General features: G+C 49.1%; 1 protein-coding gene across 2 annotated transcripts in view; it reads left to right on the top strand.

The window, feature by feature from the left end:
* AP2A2 (adaptor related protein complex 2 alpha 2 subunit) overlaps positions 1-18146 on the top strand; it is a 106293-nt gene that overhangs the window by 71415 nt on the left and 16732 nt on the right. The window contains exons 6-14 of one of the 2 annotated variants that reach the window (XM_012813330.2): positions 1876-1977; positions 8290-8398; positions 10211-10361; positions 11534-11702; positions 13186-13323; positions 15767-15949; positions 16300-16397; positions 16744-16975; positions 17106-17279. In XM_012813330.2, the coding sequence (XP_012668784.1) occupies positions 1876-1977; positions 8290-8398; positions 10211-10361; positions 11534-11702; positions 13186-13323; positions 15767-15949; positions 16300-16397; positions 16744-16975; positions 17106-17279 (1356 nt within the window). The remainder of the gene's footprint in view (positions 1-1875; positions 1978-8289; positions 8399-10210; positions 10362-11533; positions 11703-13185; positions 13324-15766; positions 15950-16299; positions 16398-16743; positions 16976-17105; positions 17280-18146) is intronic. The other variant, XM_012813332.2, reaches the window with a different exon arrangement.

Here is an 18146-nt window from a genome sequence, read left to right as displayed (position 1 = left end):
ATGAAAAAAATCCTTTTTTTTTTTTTTTTTGAGTTGATATTCTTGAGCATGTTAATTGGCCAGTACATTTTTGTTCCAGAAGAGAAAGTTACTTTAAAAATGAAATGAAAAGTAAATAATCATTACGTGTGGTTTCAGGGGAAAGCGTGTGAGGTTGCATCAGATGTTTTGCTATGGTCCCACAGTTGTCTGAGCTATCCCTGTGTCTTCACCCCTGCATTGAGGGGGACCAGCAGGCAGTGTTGCGATGGGGGGGGCAAGGCAGAGGGACCTTGGGAGGAGAGCTGAGGATGCCACTTTCTGGTGCTGGTCAGGAGCCCGACAGGCCATCAGGCGGGGTCAAGGGGCACGGCACCCTCACGCAGGCCCTGGAGGACGATGGGTCTTTCCTGTTCTGCAGATGAGAGTGCTAAGGCTCACAAAGACTGAATGGCGTCTCCCAGACCCAGGCCCGGACCAGGGCTTCATAGTGGGTGGGAGCCCAAGTGCCGTCAGGGGTGCAGGAGGTATAACATGAGGGTGGCTCCATGCTGGGCCCCCACTCGATGCTCTCCGTAGACAGGGCTACGCTGCCCTAGGGGTCCTGGCAGATGCTATAATCACTCCCACCTATAGGGGAGCTCCTGTGGCCACAGGGCTGAACCTTAGTGCCACAAGGTACTTGGGTACTTGGCTGGGCCAGGTGGTCCTGGGCCTTAAGGATGAAGTTGTGCTGAGACAGGCCCTGTACAGGTGCAGCCAGGCAGCAGCTTCCTACAGAGGGGCAAGGGCTTGGCTCAGTGACTGCAGGTGCTGTTGGCTCCACTGACTCCAAGGGTGCATCCTTTTGGGGGGCTAGACCTCTGGCCACACACTTGGGAGCCCAGTAGAGAGTAGTCTGTCCCATTTTGCAGTGAGAGCACCGATGATGAATAGCATAAAAGTTCTCTGTTGGACAGGAACGCCTTTTAGCGCTTACTGTGCCCTCTGAGAAGTGTACAGTGAGACAAGTCTGACCCGTTTCTGTAACAGCTTTCACGTTCTCATAGGAAGTCAAGGGAGCAACACACATGGCCCTCTGGGGCAGCGGTGGGCACCATGGAGCTCTGGACCATTCCTTGGCAGGCTTTACTGCTCATGTCTCCAGAGCCAATAAGTATCATTCAGTTTTATATTTTTTTAAATATTCATGAAAGAACCTTGTTTAAAATTTTTTTTTTTGCCTGAGTGAGGAAGAGCACCTAAAGAACTTCTTCGCATAACCAGTCTGTGAGGTGGTGTGAGATACCCCGAGTTAACTAGTGGTGGTCCCGGGCCTGGTGCTCCTGTGCTTCTCAGAAGGAGTTGTGTGCACCGGGTTTTTAATCTGTTCCCTCCAAGGCCAGTGGGGTCTGGGACCGGCTTGAGGGGTGTGCCTGTGGCTCTCATCCAGCCTGCTGGTTCAGGGACACAGCTGGGGCCGCTTCTACGGAAGGAAAGTGAGCTTTCTCAGTGGCTGTTTTCTGTGGTCTTGCTTCTGGGTTGTAAAGATTTGCACAAGTCTGAAGATGACGGGTCTCTTTACAGTTAACCTGGAATGACTGAGACCTGAGATGGAGGTGCGGGTCAGGCTGGGTGGTGTGTGTGGCCTGCACCTTTGTTGCCTGGCAGCTGTCATTATAGCAGAGGCCTAGGCTAGACATAGCTGGGTTTCCATGTTTTCAGAGAGAAAGAAGACAGCTGTGTGTGTGCTGTCTGGGTTTTGAAAACAGTGTGGTCCCATCAGAGTGGTTTTGAAGGCTGAGGGCTAAAGTGGCCTATAGGCTACTGGTTTTATTTTGAAAATGAGTCTAAAATGAGTGGTCATCTTCTAGTATTTTGACTGGCGTCAGAGTGTCTTTTGCGTGTTTCTTCCAGGGTGTGGTTACTGCCGCCACCAGTCTGATCACCACTCTAGCGCAGAAGAACCCAGAAGAGTTTAAAACCTCCGTCTCTCTGGCTGTCTCGAGACTGAGCCGGGTAAGTCTGCTTGTGGGGATGAGAGGCGATGGCTGTGTGTCTAGTGATTCACCTTGTGTGTTAGTTTCCTTCTAGAATGCAAGGTATTCCAGTCTTGGTAACCCAAGAATGGAAGCTGTCTTGGTTGGGACTTGGCTTTCCTTTTGACCTTTTTGGTAATTGAGAAGCACCTTCTGTGCTGGACGGCATGCAGGGACAAGGAGTCTCTTTGGCGGTCCTGTCACCAGAGTGAGCCAGCACTCACTTCCTGTGTGGGGACAGTGCTGCTAAGCCCTGTGGTCCCGCCTGAAGAGCCTGGCCTGACTGCTGTGTGGTGCCCGCTCCTTGTTTTCCAGGTGCTACCACTTGAGCACACACCCTAAAACCTGTCCTTAGCTCTGTGTTTTGAATTTCACAAAAATTGATCCTGAATGTATTCTTTTGTGTTTGACTTGTTTTGCTCACCATGGAGAAACCCTCTTTGTTTTGCTTAGCTGTTGTTCAGTTATTCCTGGTGCTGCGTAGAATCCAACCGTGTGAGTGTGTCATCTATCCACTGTTGTGGTGCAGACTCAGCTGCTTTCTTCTACCTTGACGCCGTTGTGAATGATAGAGCTATGGGAGCCTTGGGTGCCTCTGGGTTTGTGCACTACTGGTGGGCGTGTAGGTATAGGTGCACTACTGGTGGGCGTTTACCCTGATGTGGCCTTGCTGGGCCTTGGGCAGCTGCTCTTCAGCCTGAGGTAATGGACAGGACCGGACCAGCTTCCACAGGGTGGTCCGGTTGGCACTGCCTGTGGTGTGCGTGAGATCTCCTGTCCTGCATCTGCCATCGCTGATGACTTGTTGGTGGCATCTCTGAGATTTTCGCCTCACTCAGAGCATGTGGTTTCTTTTTCTTTTTTTTTTTTCCTTTTTGTAGAGACAGAGTCTTACTTTATTACCCTCGGTAGAGAGTGCCATGGCGTCACACAGCTCACAACTACCTCCAACTCCTGGGTGATTCTCTTTCCTCAGCCTCCTGAGTAGCTGGAACTACAGGCACCGGCCACAATGCCTGGCTATTTTTTTTGTTGCAGTTTGGCCGAGGCTGGGTTTGAAACTGCCACCCTCAGTGTATGGGGCCGGCACCCTACTCACTGAGCCACAGGCCCCGCCCGCATGTGGTTTCTTTATCAACACCCAGATTTTCTTAAAAAATATTGATAAAACTGTGACTATAGGCACTTTCTTGAGTAAAGGAAAATAAACATAGTACTAGTGTTAGAAACTTGTATTTTATGGAAAAAGATATATATTTTCTGTAAGTGCAAGGTCAAGGAAAAATATCAGATGTGTACACAGGAATGCATTGATGTGAACTTCTGATTTTACCCACTTCACCATATAAACACTGAAGCAGTTCTGATCACCACGTGCAGATTGAGTGTCTGGAACAGTTTACAGATCTCATTTTGGTGAAATGAACCATTATTAAGGGATGCAGAGTCACTGAAAGTCAACTGTTTTGAAGCATCTGCAATGACTGGGCTGTAAAGCAGGTGCAGGTTACAAAGACATGGGCCTCTAAGCTCCCTATAGCTGCCCTTTCAAGGCAGACTTTGAAGAAAATGTTTGAATTGTGTGAAAAAAACTGGTAGCTGTTAACTAATTCTCTATTTTAAGATAAAAAGAATATATGAATTTACTTGCATATTTTCTAATTGGTTTATAGCAGTGGTTCTCAACCTTCCTAATGGTGCAATGTATTTTCATTGTTACAAAGGGGTTGCAACTCACAGGTTGAGAACTGCTGGTTTATAGGCTCACATATACTCTTTAAATTTCTTTAATGAAATATTTTCCCTAATTTTTGGACTCAGTTCATGTATTAGTCAGAGTTCTCCAGAGAAGCAGTCAACAGGATATGTGTGTATGTCCATAACCATCTGTCTAGATACTTATTTTAAGGAATTGGCTCAAATGATGGTAGCAGTGGTTCTCAACCTTCCTAATGCCACAGTGTATTTTCATTGTTACAAAGGGGTGGCAACCCACAGGTTGAGAACCGCTGCTGTAGAGACTGCAAGTCCACAGTTTTCAGGGCACACTGGAGACCTGAGGGAAGTGAGTGTTCTGTTCTTTGGGGTGGTAACCATCCTGGCTGAGTGGTATTGTGATATTTGTTTTTTTTTTTTTTTTTTTTTTACTTTTTGGAGCTAAGGACTTGCTCTCTTTATTGTCCATGGCATCACAGCTCACAGCAGCTTCACACTCTTGGGCTCAAGTGATTCTCTTGCCTCAGCCTCCTGAGTAGCTGGGACTACAGGCTCCTGCCAAAATGCCCAGCTAGTTTTTCTGTTTTTAGTAGTGATGGGGTCTTGGTCTTGCTCAGGCTGGTCTTGAACTCCTAAGCTCAAGTGATCCACCCTCCTCGATGTCCTAGACTATTGGGATTACAAATGGGAGGCACCTTGCCCACCCTGTTTTCTGTCTCTTGACAGCAGCCATTCTGCTGAGCGGGAGGTGGACTCTCGCTGTGGCCCCTTACGGTGGCCCTGATTTGCAGCTCTGTGATGGTCAGGGACAGAGAGTGTCGTTCTTTCATGTGCTTATCCACCCTCATGTGTCTTCTTTATAGGACTGTCTGTTAAAAGTCCTTTGTCCATTTCTAACTGGGCTGCTTGTTTTTTCTGTTGTTGAATTTGTGGAGTTCTCTATACTTTCTGGATATTGATTACTTATTAGCTATGTAACTCAAAAATTTTCCCATTTTGTGTGTGGTCTTTTTACTCTGTTGGTAGTGTTTTGATGTACAAAATTAAAAAAAATTAAGACTTGGAGCGGTGGCTCATGTCTGTAATCCCAGCACTTGGGAGGCTGAGTTGCCTGAGCTCACCAGTTTAAGACCAGCCTGAGCAAGAGTAAGACCCTGTCTCTAAAAATAGCTGTCCCAGCTACTAGGGAGGCTGAGGCAGGAGAATCCCTTGGGCCCAAGAGTTTGAGGTTGCTGTGAGCTGTGATACCACAGCGCACTCCTGGGGGTGACAAAGTGAAACTCTTGTCTCAAAAAAAAAAAAAATTTTTTTTTTATGAAGTCCAGTTTGTTTATTTTTTTGTTGTTGTTCCCTGTGCCTTTGGTGTCATATCTGAGAAATCATACCCAAATTCAGTGTTGTGAAGTTTCTGCCCTATGTTTTCTTTAAGATTTTTATTGTTTTTGGTCTTACCTTAGGTCTTTGGTGTTGAGCTGCTTTTGTACGTTGTGTAGCTGTGGGCGTTGGGTTTTCCTAACATTGTTAAGAAGACTGTCTTTCCCCCCGGGTGACCTTGGCACCCTTGGCAGAAATCATTTGACCCTATATTGTGCAGTTGGTTTTTGCATATTAATCTTGGAGTTGACAATTTTCCCTGAGTTATGAAACTCACTTAATAATTTCAGTGAATTATATGTAGATTTCTTTGTACAGAAAGAAATCTTTCTTTTACATCATACTTTCTATGGATAATGAGTTTATTTTTCTGCAGTCTGTATCTGTATGTATTTTCTATGTTACTGCTTCAACTTAGACCTCTACTGTGATGTTGAACGTAAGGATTGATGTCTACTTTCTTGTTTCAGTGGGAAACTTTTCATGTTTTGCCATTAAGTATGATATTTGCTGTGACATGCTGTTTGGTTCTCTTCCTCAACGTTGAAGACATTCCCTTCTCTGTCTAGTTTGCTAAACATTATTATTATTATTATTATTTGAGATGGAGTTTTACTATGTCACTCTTGGTAGAGTGCTGTGGAGTCATAGGGATTTCAAACTCTTGTCACAGCAATTTCAAACTCTTGGGCTTAAGTGATTCTGTTGCCTCAGCCTCCTGAGCAGGTAGGACTACAGGCACCTGCCACAGTGCCAGGCTATTTTTGTTATTGTTGTTGTTATTGTAGTCGTCATTGTTTCACAGGCCCGGGCTGGGTTTGAACCTGCCAGCCCCGATGTATGTGGCTGGTGTCCTAACCACTGAGCTACAGTCTCTGAGCCTTACTAAACAATTTTTTTAATTAAATCATAGCTGTGTACATTAATACAATCATGGGGCACTATATGTTGGTTTTATATACAATCTGAAATATTTTCATCAAACTGGTTAACATAGCCTTCACGGCATTTTCTTATTGCATTAAGACATTTGTATTCTACATTTAGTAAATTTCACATGTACCCTTGTAAGATGCACCATAGGTGTGGTCCTACCAATTACCCTCCCTCCACCCATCCTCCCCCTCCCCTCCCCTTAAACATTTTTATCATAAACTGTTAAAACTGTTTGAACTTTGGGTTTTCTTTATGGGAAAATGTCTATGGATTCAGTTTATTTAGTAAGTTACAAAACTTCATATTTTCTGTTTCTTTATTCATCACTTTGGGTTAAGTTGCTTTTTTTTTTTTTTTGAGACAGAGTCTCACTTTGTCCCCCTGGGTAGAGTGCGCTGGTATCATAGCTCACAGCAACATCAAACTCTTGGGTTCAAATGATTCTCTTTCCTCAGCCTCCTGAGTAGCTGGGACTATAGGTGTCTGTCACAATGCCCGGCTATTTTTAGAGATAAAGTTTTACTTTGGCTCAGGCTGGTCTTGAACCTATGAGCTCAGGCAATCCACCTGCTCAGCTCTCAGAGTGCTAGGATTATAGGTGTGAGCCACTGGGCCTGGCCCAAGTTGCATTTTCTTTTCTCTCTCTCTCTCTCTCTTTTTTTAAGAGGCCAAGTCTCACTTTGTTGCCCTTGGTGGAATGCTGTGGTGTCACAGCTCACAGCAACCTCTAGCTCTTGGGCTTAGGCGATTCTCTTACCTCAGCCTCCCCAGTAGCTGGGACTACAGGCACCTGCCACAGTGCTTGGCTATTTTTTTGTTGCAATTTGGCTGGGACTGGGTTCGAACCTGCCAGCCTCAGTATATGGGGCTGGCACCCTACTTACTGAGCCTAGGCGCCACCCCAAGTTGCATTTTCTTGGCACTTGTTAATTCATCCCAATGTTCATGTCTTTTTTCTTTTTTTTTGGCTGGGCTGGGTTTGAACCTGCCAACTCTGGCATATGGGCCGGTGCCCTACTCCTTTGAGCCACAGGTACTGTCCTTTTTTTTTTTTAAGACAGCATTTTACTATGTTGCTTTTGGTGGACTACCATGGCACCATAACTCACAGCAACCTCAAACTCTTGGGCTGAAGTGATTTTCTTCCTCACCCTCTCAAGTAGCTGGGACTATAGGTGCCTGCCACAATGCCCTGTTATTTTTATTTATTATTATTATTTTTTTTAACTTTGTACATTGATGCATTTATGGGGTTTAGGGTACTGCTTTGATATGCAATGTGAAAGCCCTGTTATTTTTAGAGGTGAGGTCTCGCTCTGATTCAGGCTGGTCTTGAACCCATGAGCTCAGGCAATGTACCTGCCTCGCCCTTCTAAGTGCTGGGGTTATAGGCGTGAGCCAGTGCGCCCGGCCTCTGTTCAGTTTTCATATCGGATATTTGCACCTTTTCATTTTCTCTTGAGTAATTTTGAGTGTGTGCTAATTTCTTTTGAATAATTAACTTTTGACCTTGTTGGTTCTCAGTGTTGTATTTTTTTCTACTTTATTACCTTTTGCTTATATCTTTATTATTTTGTTTCTTCTACTTTCTTTGGGTTAGTTTTCTAGTGTCTTTTAAAAACTTCAGATGAATTTTCTTTGCTTTTCTCCTTATATTTGTTCCAAATATCTTTATTTAAAGCTATGACTTTCTGAGAATGGCTTCGGTGGCATAACACATTTCAAAGGTAGCTCATACTGACAGAGTCCCTGCCTTGCTCAGATGTGATGTGGTTCTGGTCCCTTCTGGTGGTAGGTGTGGGTCCACCCTCTTCCCAGACAGCTGAGCTGGTCATCTCTTTGTGGGGTGAGGGAGGAGTGCTCTGCTGTCCTGAAGCTGGAGGTGGGGTGGACCCTGGCTTGGGTGTTGGTGGAACTGTGGGGCCATGGCAGAGGCCATTTGTCCAGAAGCTTGGCTGGGGCTGTGCATGCCATTACCATGCACAGGTGCCATGGTATTTTGTGTCACTAGGTTGTTGCGCCCTTGGCCACTTTGTGCACCACAGAGCACAGCAGCAGCATTCAGAGTTGCTGCTGAAGGTGACAGGGCTGTCCTTCCCCCACCCTCCGACGTGAGGTGAAGGGTAGAAAGGTAGTAAGCATTATCCTGGCACTGTAAACAGAGCCGTACTCCTGGCTGAGGCGTATTGGGGAACCAGGATTATTTGGTCCCCTTCCTGGGGCTCCTGACAGGCAATGTTGTCTCACCCCTCCTGTTGCCTTACAGATTGTGACGTCCGCGTCCACAGACCTTCAGGATTACACCTACTACTTTGTCCCGGCACCCTGGCTATCAGTCAAGCTTCTGAGGCTGCTGCAGTGCTACCCACCCCCAGGTAATGGCCCTGCCGCCAGGTGGGGCTCTGCCCCAGCCTTTCATGGGGGATTCATTTAGTTCAGAAGGGAGTTGATAGCCCACATCTTGTCCCGGAGCCTCTGCTGTTGCTGCCACCCACATCTTGGCTTTCATGGAGTGGCTGTTGAGGTTGGATTTGTCTGTGATTTTGTGGAGTGTCAGATGTGTGCAGCTTTTTTGAGGCAGTTTTTTAAAATTAAAACTTGAAACTATTAGGAACTTGTATCCTAAATTTCAGTCATCAGTATAATGTTTCTATACATGTCAAAGCTACTTTCTTGTTTCTCTTTCATCCTGAGACATTCCATTTGACTCGTAAGGTGCATGTCTAGAAACAGAATTTCTTGGTGGAAGAATATACATTAAAATTGTTACATATTCCAAGTCACCTTCTACAGAGATTACTTTGTTGTTCTAATCTTTATATTTTAATTTTTTTTTTTTTTAATTTTTATTTTTTTGAAACAGAGTTTCACTTGTTGCCCTCGGTAGAGAGCTGTGGTGAGCCATAGCTCACAGAAACCTCAAACTCCTGGGCTTAAGTGATTCTCTTGCCTCAGCCTCTCAAGTAGCTGGGACTACAGGCACCTGCCACAACACCTGGCTATTTTTTGTTGCAGTTGTCATTGTTATTTAGTTGACCTGGGCGGGTTCGAACCCTCCAACTTTGGTGTATGTGGCTGGCACCATAACTGCTGTGCTACGGGTGCACCGCCTTTAATGTTTATTTTCATAAAGGATGTTTTCTTTGTAACTTTCTGTATGAAACATCTTTTGATCTTGAAGTAGAAACACTGGTCATGTTGAGTAGGGTCCCTGTGCCTCACTGGGTTGAAGGGGCCTCCCACAGAGCTGGGGCTAGAGTTTCTGATTTGATGTGGTTTGCAGAATCTTCGCCCTCCTCAATCCTCACAGGGGCCAGCTGTTCTCCATTGGTGGTTTTGTTGCAAACTGGATGTGCTGCTGTTTTTTAATAGATAATGTTGCATGAGCTTTTTTGATATTCTGGTATTTTGTTGCTTTCTCATTCTTTTTTGGTTCATTATCTTCTTCTGGTTCTAGTGGAACCTTAAAATTCTTTGTTTCTTTTTGAGAGATTCTCAATTTGTCACCCTCAGTAGAGTGCTCTGGTATGATAGCTGACAGCAACCTCTAACTCTTTGGCTCAAGTGATCCTTTTTCCTTAGCCTCTGGAGTAGCTAGGACTATAGGTGGCTGCCATAAGCCTCGACTAGTTTTTCTATTTATAATAGAGATTGGATCTTGCTCTTCCTTTGGCTGGTCTTGTACTCATGAGCACAAGTGATCCACCTACCTGGGCCTCCTAGAGTGCTAGGATTATAGGTGTGAGCCACTCTGCCCAGCCCAAATTGTTTCTTTTTTTACTGTTTACATTTTCTGTTTCTTTTAGAATTATCTCAGGTAGAGGAAACCTTTTGTCCCCCTTTTCCTTCAACTCTTTTATGATGCATCTTACTGTGTCTCTCAGATTTTATTTCCTTTAGATTTATGTAATTTGTGTCTCAGCAGAGCGTTCTGTGTGTCATTTGCATTGAAGTATATGTGCAGTTACTGTGGCTGTTAAGCCCTCTGACATCATGTGGACAGGGACACTTACCACCCATTTTCGCACAGTTCTGTGAATACTCTCACCTGTGTACTCAAATGAGGATAAACCATATTCAAAGTGGAAGATGTGCATTGTGTTGGGAGAGCCTCTTCCCTGAGGTGTGCAGCCAGGACAGGGGTGGTGGGTCTGGGAGCCTGGCTGGCACCTTTCTATCTCGCCCAGAAGATCCTGCGGTACGAGGCCGCCTGACAGAGTGCCTGGAGACTGTCCTGAACAAAGCCCAGGAACCACCAAAGTCAAAGAAAGTTCAGCACTCAAATGCAAAGAATGCTGTGCTCTTTGAGGCCATCAGCTTAATCATTCACCATGACAGGTGAGTTGCCTGCCACAGAAAGGCTACCTCCTGAACACCTGTGCTTCTCTTTTTGCTGACATTACATGGAGTAGGCAGGACATGTCTACATTTATCCTTTCCATGGTTCTGCAGTGCACTTGGCCTTCCCTTCCTTCCGAGCTGTGTGTGTGTTCTGTGCCCATGAGCTCCCTCCTGTCCTCCCTTCTCCAGCCTGGCGTGTCCTCTCTAATCTTGGACTCAACCACCACTGCTTTGCTGGTTGTGCTCCCTCCAGGGCCTTTCTTGCTTACTGGCAGCCCCACTCCTGCCTGGTTCCTCACATAATCCTGTAGAGGGGAGGAGAAAATGGCTGTGGCTTTCCTGGGGCATGAGCTGTGCTGTTTTGGTCTGGGCAATCCCGGGCAATGGTACGATAGCCATGTCTGCCCATATAGTGCAGAATAGGTGAGGCGGTGGTTATTGGCTCGCCTGGGCGGGCTCCCTCCTCGCCTCTGCTGCTCAGCTCCCATGGTACATGCCCTCCCCCCCTCCATGTTCTTACCTGCTTTAGGGTTCTGTGAGCACCACAGCATAGCTTGCAGGCAGGGCTGTTGGAGACACCCACTGGGCCTTGGTGACGAAGAGCACACCAAGCCGTGGGTAGGTGTTCTCTGTGACTAGCTAAAACCATTTCTCACAGTTGTCTTTTAACAAAGGTAGTTTCCCAGGGAAGTCTGAGAGTTACACTTCAACAGGATTAGAGACTTAAAACTTGCAGAATCAGGAAACCTTGTCCCTGTTACATGGGTGTGAAGAGAAGTGCTGTCACTAGGAGGCAACATAGAGCAGGCGGAGACTTAACTGAGTTCTTTGGCCACTGCACTTCCCCTCCTTGCCTCTTCTTCAGTCTCCTCTCAGGACTCCTGCCCACTGTCCATGAGGGCTGCCCCTGCTGCGGTCACAGTTCTGCCACACCTTGACCAGCAGCGTGGTGCAAGGTCCTTCCGTTCTCAGCTCTCTGGAGTTGGTGGGATTCTGCAGAGTTGCTCAGAAAAGCCCTGGAGGCCCATGGTTTGCTTTCATAGTGACTTGTGGGCAGATTGATGCAGAACCACCAGCTGGGTTTGAGGCATCCTCATCTTAGGCAGCATGGAAGTGTTTAGCAAGGTGCAACCATGGCTGGGAGCTTAGTCCCCTTTCCCTCCATGCAGCGAGCCCAACCTGCTGGTGCGTGCCTGCAACCAGCTGGGCCAGTTCCTACAGCATCGTGAGACCAACCTGCGCTACCTGGCCCTGGAGAGCATGTGTGCACTGGCCAGCTCCGAGTTTTCCCACGAGGCCGTCAAGACGCACATCGACACCGTCATCAATGCCCTGAAGGTATGTACTCTGACCTGGGGTGCTCACTCCCCCAGGTGCCCTGGCCCTACTGCAGAGCTCTGCAGGACGGAGTGCTTCCTGTTGACACAGATTCCTCTCAGGACTGAGCTGGACCCCGCCTAGTGCATTCTCTACCCTGCCCTGAGGTCCTGTCTCAGCTCAAGGCCAGATTGCCCTGCTGTGGTCAGAATAGCCCTGTTCTCTGTTGGGTAGTTGTGTCTCTGCTGTGGAAAGGTCACGATATTTGGTTTCACATAATAGAGTCCTGACAAATATTTCAGGAAATAAAAACAATTCTTTTTGGTAGAAAGATGAAATATTTTATGCTTTTTATCTCTAAGAAAATGCCTGTTTTCCGAAGGGAAATGTACTTTTTTCAAGGATTAAAATTCCAGAGTCGGAAGAGCCCTGTGATTTCTCTTCCCCATTGTCTGCCTTTGTCCTCCATGATCCAGTGCACCCAGCATCTGCTACATCCCTGTCAGCACAAGTGTGCGAGGAAACAGAAGGCAGCGGGGACACTCCACATCCCTCGTTCTCACCCCAGCCTCACAGCTATGCCCACTTTGCTCCTTGGTATTAACATGTAACTCACGGCTGCTTTGGGTGATTATTTGGTTCTTTTGTTTGTCTATTTTGTACAAATGAGTCTCACTGTGTACCTGAGGCTGCTCTTAAACACCAAGGCTAAAGTGATCCTCCTGCCTCGGCCTCCTGAGTAGCTAGGACTACAGGTGCCTACCACCATGCTGAGCTAATTTCTCTGTTTTTAGTAGAGACTGGGTTTTGCTCTTGCTCTGGCTGGTCTTAAACTCCTGAGCTCAAGCAATTCACCTCCTTGGCCTCCCAGAGAGCTGAGATTACAGGTGTGAGCCACTGCCCCCAGCCTGGGTACCTATTTTGAACAAGAGTCTGCTGAGGGGTTGGGCCTCTTGGGGTTAGGTCAGCACCCAGTGCTATTAGTGCCTGCTCTGTTCTTCACTGGTGAGTGTCCAGGGATAGCAGTAGTAGCCTCCAAAGTGTTTCCCAGACCTGCACTGGGGCTTTAGGCCCTGCTGTGCTGTGTGGCCTGTGAAGGCCTCATGCTGCGTTCTTGGGTGAAGTGAAAGAACCTGCTTTGTGACTAGCTCCCTGGCAACTCGGGAGGTGCTGATCTGTGACCACACAATGGAAAGGCCTGACGACCATGCCGGGCACTGTGTTCAGGCCTCAGAGAAGCTGGCCAGGGATGAGTGAGCAGATGGATCTTTATTCTAGGCCATCTGAACCTGTTTGGTCTGAGCGTAGAGATCGAGGGGGGAAAGTGAGTTGGGGGTGAGGGGCTCTGTGTGTGTGTGGGGCCTATTGGCTACCAGAAATGGACAGTGAGTAAGGAGAAGTCAGAGGGCGTTGGAAAGGGGCTGCCCTGCCTGTCTGGGTTAAAGTATCTGCATGCTGATGCAGTGGATGTAGCACCCACCTGGCCTGTGCTTCACTCCCCTAGACCGAGCGGGATGTGAGTGTGCGGCAGCGGGCTGTGGACCTCCTCTATGCCATGTGTGACCGCAGCAATGCCCAACAGATTGTGGCTGAGATGCTGAGCTACCTGGAGACGGCCGACTACTCCATCCGAGAAGAGATCGTGAGTCCTGATGGCCTCCATCAAGCCCTGTCCGGCCACAGATGTGGCTGCAGATGCAGGGTCTCCTTTGTGTTTTGTGGTTCTGCTCAGCCAGCTTGACGGGATCATGCCTGGATCCCATGTTAAAGCCCCCTTGGCCTCAGCTTTTCAATCAGCACTTCCAGGAGAGCTTTTCTGTCTGCATAGTAATGGAAGTGCCCACTATTCACGGCCTTCTTGGCCTGTCCTTGCAGGTCTGAGCTGAGCTCTGCATGTCATGTCCTGTATATTTCTTGATGTCTCTAGGGAGGAAGGCTCTAAGCCATAGTTTAGTGGACAGTGTTGTTTTGTCATTGCCATGGTAGGCACACATACCTGCCAAAGCCGTATAAAATTTAGCAAACTCTTGTGTGCAAGACTGAATGTAACCCAGAGCATGAGGGAAGAATTGGTGATGGCCACATGGCCCACAGAGAAGAGGGCCTGAGCTGTCTTGTGCACTCAGCTGAGGGGTCGCCTCTCAGTGTTGACTATTACACAGACGGTGGGATTCGAGTGGGGAAGCCACCAACACGTTGTTCTATATTAGAAAATTGGGTTGGCCTTTGTCCTGTCACTAGCCAGGACCACAGCCTCTCCATTGTATGAAAAGTATTTTCTTTCTTTCTTTTTTTTTTTTTTTTTGAGAGATAGGATCTTGCTCTGTTACCCAGGCTGGGGTACAGTGGTGTAATCACAGTTCACTATAGCCTCTTACCTCCTGGGCTCAAGTGATCACCTGCCTCAGCTTCCTGGGTAGCTGGGACAACAGGAGCAGGCCACTATGCCTGGCTAATTAAAACATTTTTTTTGAAGAGATAGAGTCTTACTAGGTTGCTCAGGCTGGTCTTGAATGGCTGGGCTCAAGAGATCCTTTCATTTTTGCCTTGCAAATTGCTGGGGTTATAGGTGTGAGCCATTGTGCCTGGTTGAAGACCATTTTCTTATTTGTCTTTTTAGGGGACAAAGTGCAGCTTGGGCTCCTTGGGAGCTTTGGTACAGGTGACAGGATTGCCCTAAGTGGGGATGTGGTTGTGCTGGTGGGGTGGGACCTGTGGGCCTCAGGGTTCTTTTATTGAATGAGGCTCAGGTGTTGGTGCCTTGGTGCTGAGAGGTACTAGCACTGCCTGGACCTCAGAACAGCACTGCATTTGCCCACAGCAGGGGGTGCTTTCCATGGAGCCCCTCAGGTGGTAGATTCCTGACCATGAGCCTGGTGGGGAGGGAGGCTCCAAGGGCAGGGGCTGGGTAGGAGTGTGGGAATCTGCTGGTCAGGTGGCCTATTCACCCCAGCCAGTGGTTTGTATCTGTTCTGGCTGGGTCAGCATGGCCTGGCCTTGGATCCTGTGGTGGGTGGGTTAGCTCTGGGCGTGTCAGAGGCAGAGGTGTGAGCTTTTCATTGTTATCTTTGGGCATGGAGTATGAGACACATACTGTCCAGTTCAGGGCATGTTAGTGCATGTTGTCTGGGTCTGGAGGTCCAGACCTGGGCCATACCTACTCTCTGCTGCAAGGGGGCCACATCCCTTTCTTGGACAGACTGAGCAGGACCCCTGGTCTCCGTGTGTTTCGGGGGGGATGACTGGAGGGAGTACCCATACCTGGGGGCCTTGGAGGGCTTCTTGTGGAGGTGATAGTGGCCTGTTCAATAGACAGCCGTGGTGCTGAGGCCACTGGGAAGGCAGGAGGGGGCCAGTGTGGCTCTGAGGGGCCCCATGTGTGCACTGTGGACTAGGATGGGGCTTAGAGGCAGTGTCTTTGGAATGGTGTGCTGGAAGTGTCACAGAGTTGGTTTAGCGACTACAGGATGTAGGCAGTGGCCCTGGGGCTGTGCTCAGGAGCACCAGAGGGGCTGGCTGGAGGGTGTGGGTGGGCACAACAGGGCACGGGATGAAGGAGTGGAGGGTCTCTGTGAAGAGTGAAGGGAGATAAACAGGGCCGGGGGTGCCAGTGTTTGAGGGGACGGAGGAGAAAAGGGACTGCCAGGTGAGGCTCTTTGGGAGATCAGCCAGAGTAGGAAGGAGCACCAGAGTGGGGCTGCCCCAGGGCTGGGCCTTTGGGAGGGTGAGGGATAGCAGTGGCCTGGCCTGGACTGCAGCCTGGAGACAGCTCCTGTGAGGGTGGCATTGTTGCCATATGAGGCTCCCTTGTGCAAACGACTGGGCCTTTGGTCTTTTACTGGTGGGTGGGCTGCTGTCCTCATTTAAGACAGTGACTTAGACTCTTGGGGCTCTGGGCTCCTCTGGAGACCTATGAGAGCCCCTATGCATCCTGAGCTTTTGTAGAGATGCTATGAGAGCCCCTATGCATCCCGAGCTTTTGTAGAGGGCTTCTTCCTGAAGCCCTCGCTTGGGCTTTAGGTGACAGCCAGATCTCAGGGTAGCTGATGGCCTGTGGCTACCTGTCCTAAGCAGCCTCCCCACAGGTGCTGAAGGTCGCCATTCTAGCCGAGAAGTACGCTGTGGATTATGCCTGGTATGTGGACACCATCTTAAACCTGATACGGATCGCGGGTGACTATGTGAGTGAGGAGGTGTGGTACCGAGTCATCCAGATTGTCATCAATCGAGATGATGTGCAGGGCTACGCTGCCAAGACCGTGTTCGAGGTGAGGCCCAGCAGGGTAGGGAGCCTGTCTGGATGGCAGTGGTGGTTTCCGGGGGTGTTCCTGGACTCCCTTCTAGCACTTCCTGGAGATTCTGGGTCTTCTGCTTCTGAGACCTTTATTGACTCTGTTTCTTCTCACACTAATTCCCAAACTTTTGGTTTACAAGGGTCCACTAGAGAAAGCTGCCCAGCCTCGTGCCTCACACTGTCCTTCTGTGCCTATGCCTGACATCTCCTCTTAGAGCTGGTGTCCCCAGTGTGTACAGGACCTGGAAATGCTAAGGAGCAAGGGTGGGGCTCAGCTGGGGACAGGACACATCGCCAGCTGCTCACGTGTCAATGGTTTTGCAGGCCCTTCAGGCCCCAGCGTGCCATGAGAACCTGGTCAAAGTGGGTGGCTACATCCTAGGGGAGTTTGGAAACTTGATCGCTGGGGACCCCAGGTCCAGGTAAGAGACCCTGGGGGGGTTCTGGCTGGGCTTGCGAGGCTGGGTGCAGTGTGGCCAGTGTCCTCACATGGGTGAGATGGCCTGAGACTCAAAGTTGGGCCTCACCGAGAAGTCCTGTAAGGCCACTTCTGTTTTGAGTTGATCTTTTATATACCTGCAAGCAACACAAAAACAGGTGTAGTTGACAGAGTCGGTTTCGAATGGCTGACATTGTTAGAGAGTGTTTGCAGTTACATTGGGAACTTGAGGTGAGGGACTGGCGAGCGTCTGGTCCCTCCCCTGCTGGGGCATGTAGGCGAGTCAGGCCAGCTGATACGTACCCCCGTCATCCCCTCCCTGCCCCCAGCCCTCTGGTCCAGTTCAACCTGCTGCACTCCAAGTTCCACCTGTGCAGTGTGCCCACCCGGGCGCTGCTGCTGTCCACCTACATCAAGTTTGTGAACCTCTTCCCGGAGGTGAAGACCACCATCCAAGATGTGCTGCGCAGTGACAGCCAGCTGCGGAATGCAGATGTGGAGCTGCAGCAGCGTGCTGTGGAGTATCTGCGGCTCAGCACTGTGGCCAGCACCGACATTCTGGTAGGCCAGAGCAGCGGGGGTGCTGCTGCCCATGCCAGCCTGCTCCATAGTATGTCCTGGAGCCTTGAGTTGGGCTTTGAGGGTGAAGGGGGTCTCTGGACCAGGCGCTCCCTTTGTTCTTCCCAACAAGGCAACTGTCCTGGAGGAGATGCCCCCATTCCCAGAGCGCGAGTCCTCCATCCTGGCAAAGCTCAAGAAGAAGAAGGGCCCGAGCACGGTGACAGACCTGGAGGACACCAAACGGGAGAGGAGTGTGGACGTAAACGGGGGTCCCGAACCTACACCGGCCAACACCAGTGCTGTGGTGGGTCCCTTCCCGCTGTGTATCAGACCCACCAGGGCCCTGTCCTGGATTCCAGGCCAACATTCACTTGCCAGGAGAGTTTGTTGTAGCTCTCAGGGTGAGCGCTGTGAGCCCTTGTAGCTGCCCAGGCTCAGGCCCTTTCTAGCACCAGGTGCTCTGTGCTCCCTGGTCACACCCCTGGCTGGCCTCCCCGGGGCCAGTGTTTGCCTGCTGGACATGTCTTCCAAGTGTCACCTCAGGTTCAAATGGCACTGCTTCCTGCCCATCCCGTGTGTTTTAGGGCAGGAGGTTGCCCCTCTCTTGAAGGACGGCCTTACACTGGAGGTAGGATGGGTTCGACGTGCCTATTATGGGGGTTTTCTGTAGCAAGTTGGGTTACAGCTCATTTTCCATCTGTGTGACCTGACAAAAACAGTCACAAACGTGAAAATCTCCTTTGGGTGAGAAGTGTCATTTTGAGAGTTGTAGTTGTGTTTGCTTTCTCTTTCCAACTGGAGTGGGAACTCGCAGTGGGCAGGATCTGGCTGTCCTGTCAGAGCTTCACTCTGCAGACCACTGTGTTGCCTCCACCCACTCCTCAGAGGGTCTCTGTCTGGGTTGTGTAGGCTCCACTAGTCCTGTAAGAGGGAATTATGCAGGGATTTGTTCCCTCTCCAGGGTGGTGGCCCACTGATGTCAATTATGTACCATGGGCAGAATGACCACAGCCTGGAGGTTTTGTCAGGAAAGTGTTTCCTAGGCTGGGCATGGTGGCTCACACCTGTAATTCCAGCACTTTGGGAGGCCAAGGCAGGTGGATTGCTTGAACTCACAAGTTCTAAGACCAGCCTGAGCAAGAGTGAGACCCTATCTCTAAAAAAAAAAAAA

The sequence above is a fragment of the Otolemur garnettii genome, unplaced genomic scaffold (genome assembly GCF_000181295.1).
Source record: "Otolemur garnettii isolate 467f Iridium unplaced genomic scaffold, OtoGar3 scaffold00260, whole genome shotgun sequence".
In the NCBI taxonomy this organism is placed as follows: domain Eukaryota; kingdom Metazoa; phylum Chordata; class Mammalia; order Primates; family Galagidae; genus Otolemur; species Otolemur garnettii.
The sequence above is the reverse complement of the archived record's forward strand: the minus strand, read 5'-3'. Positions and strand labels throughout refer to the sequence as shown.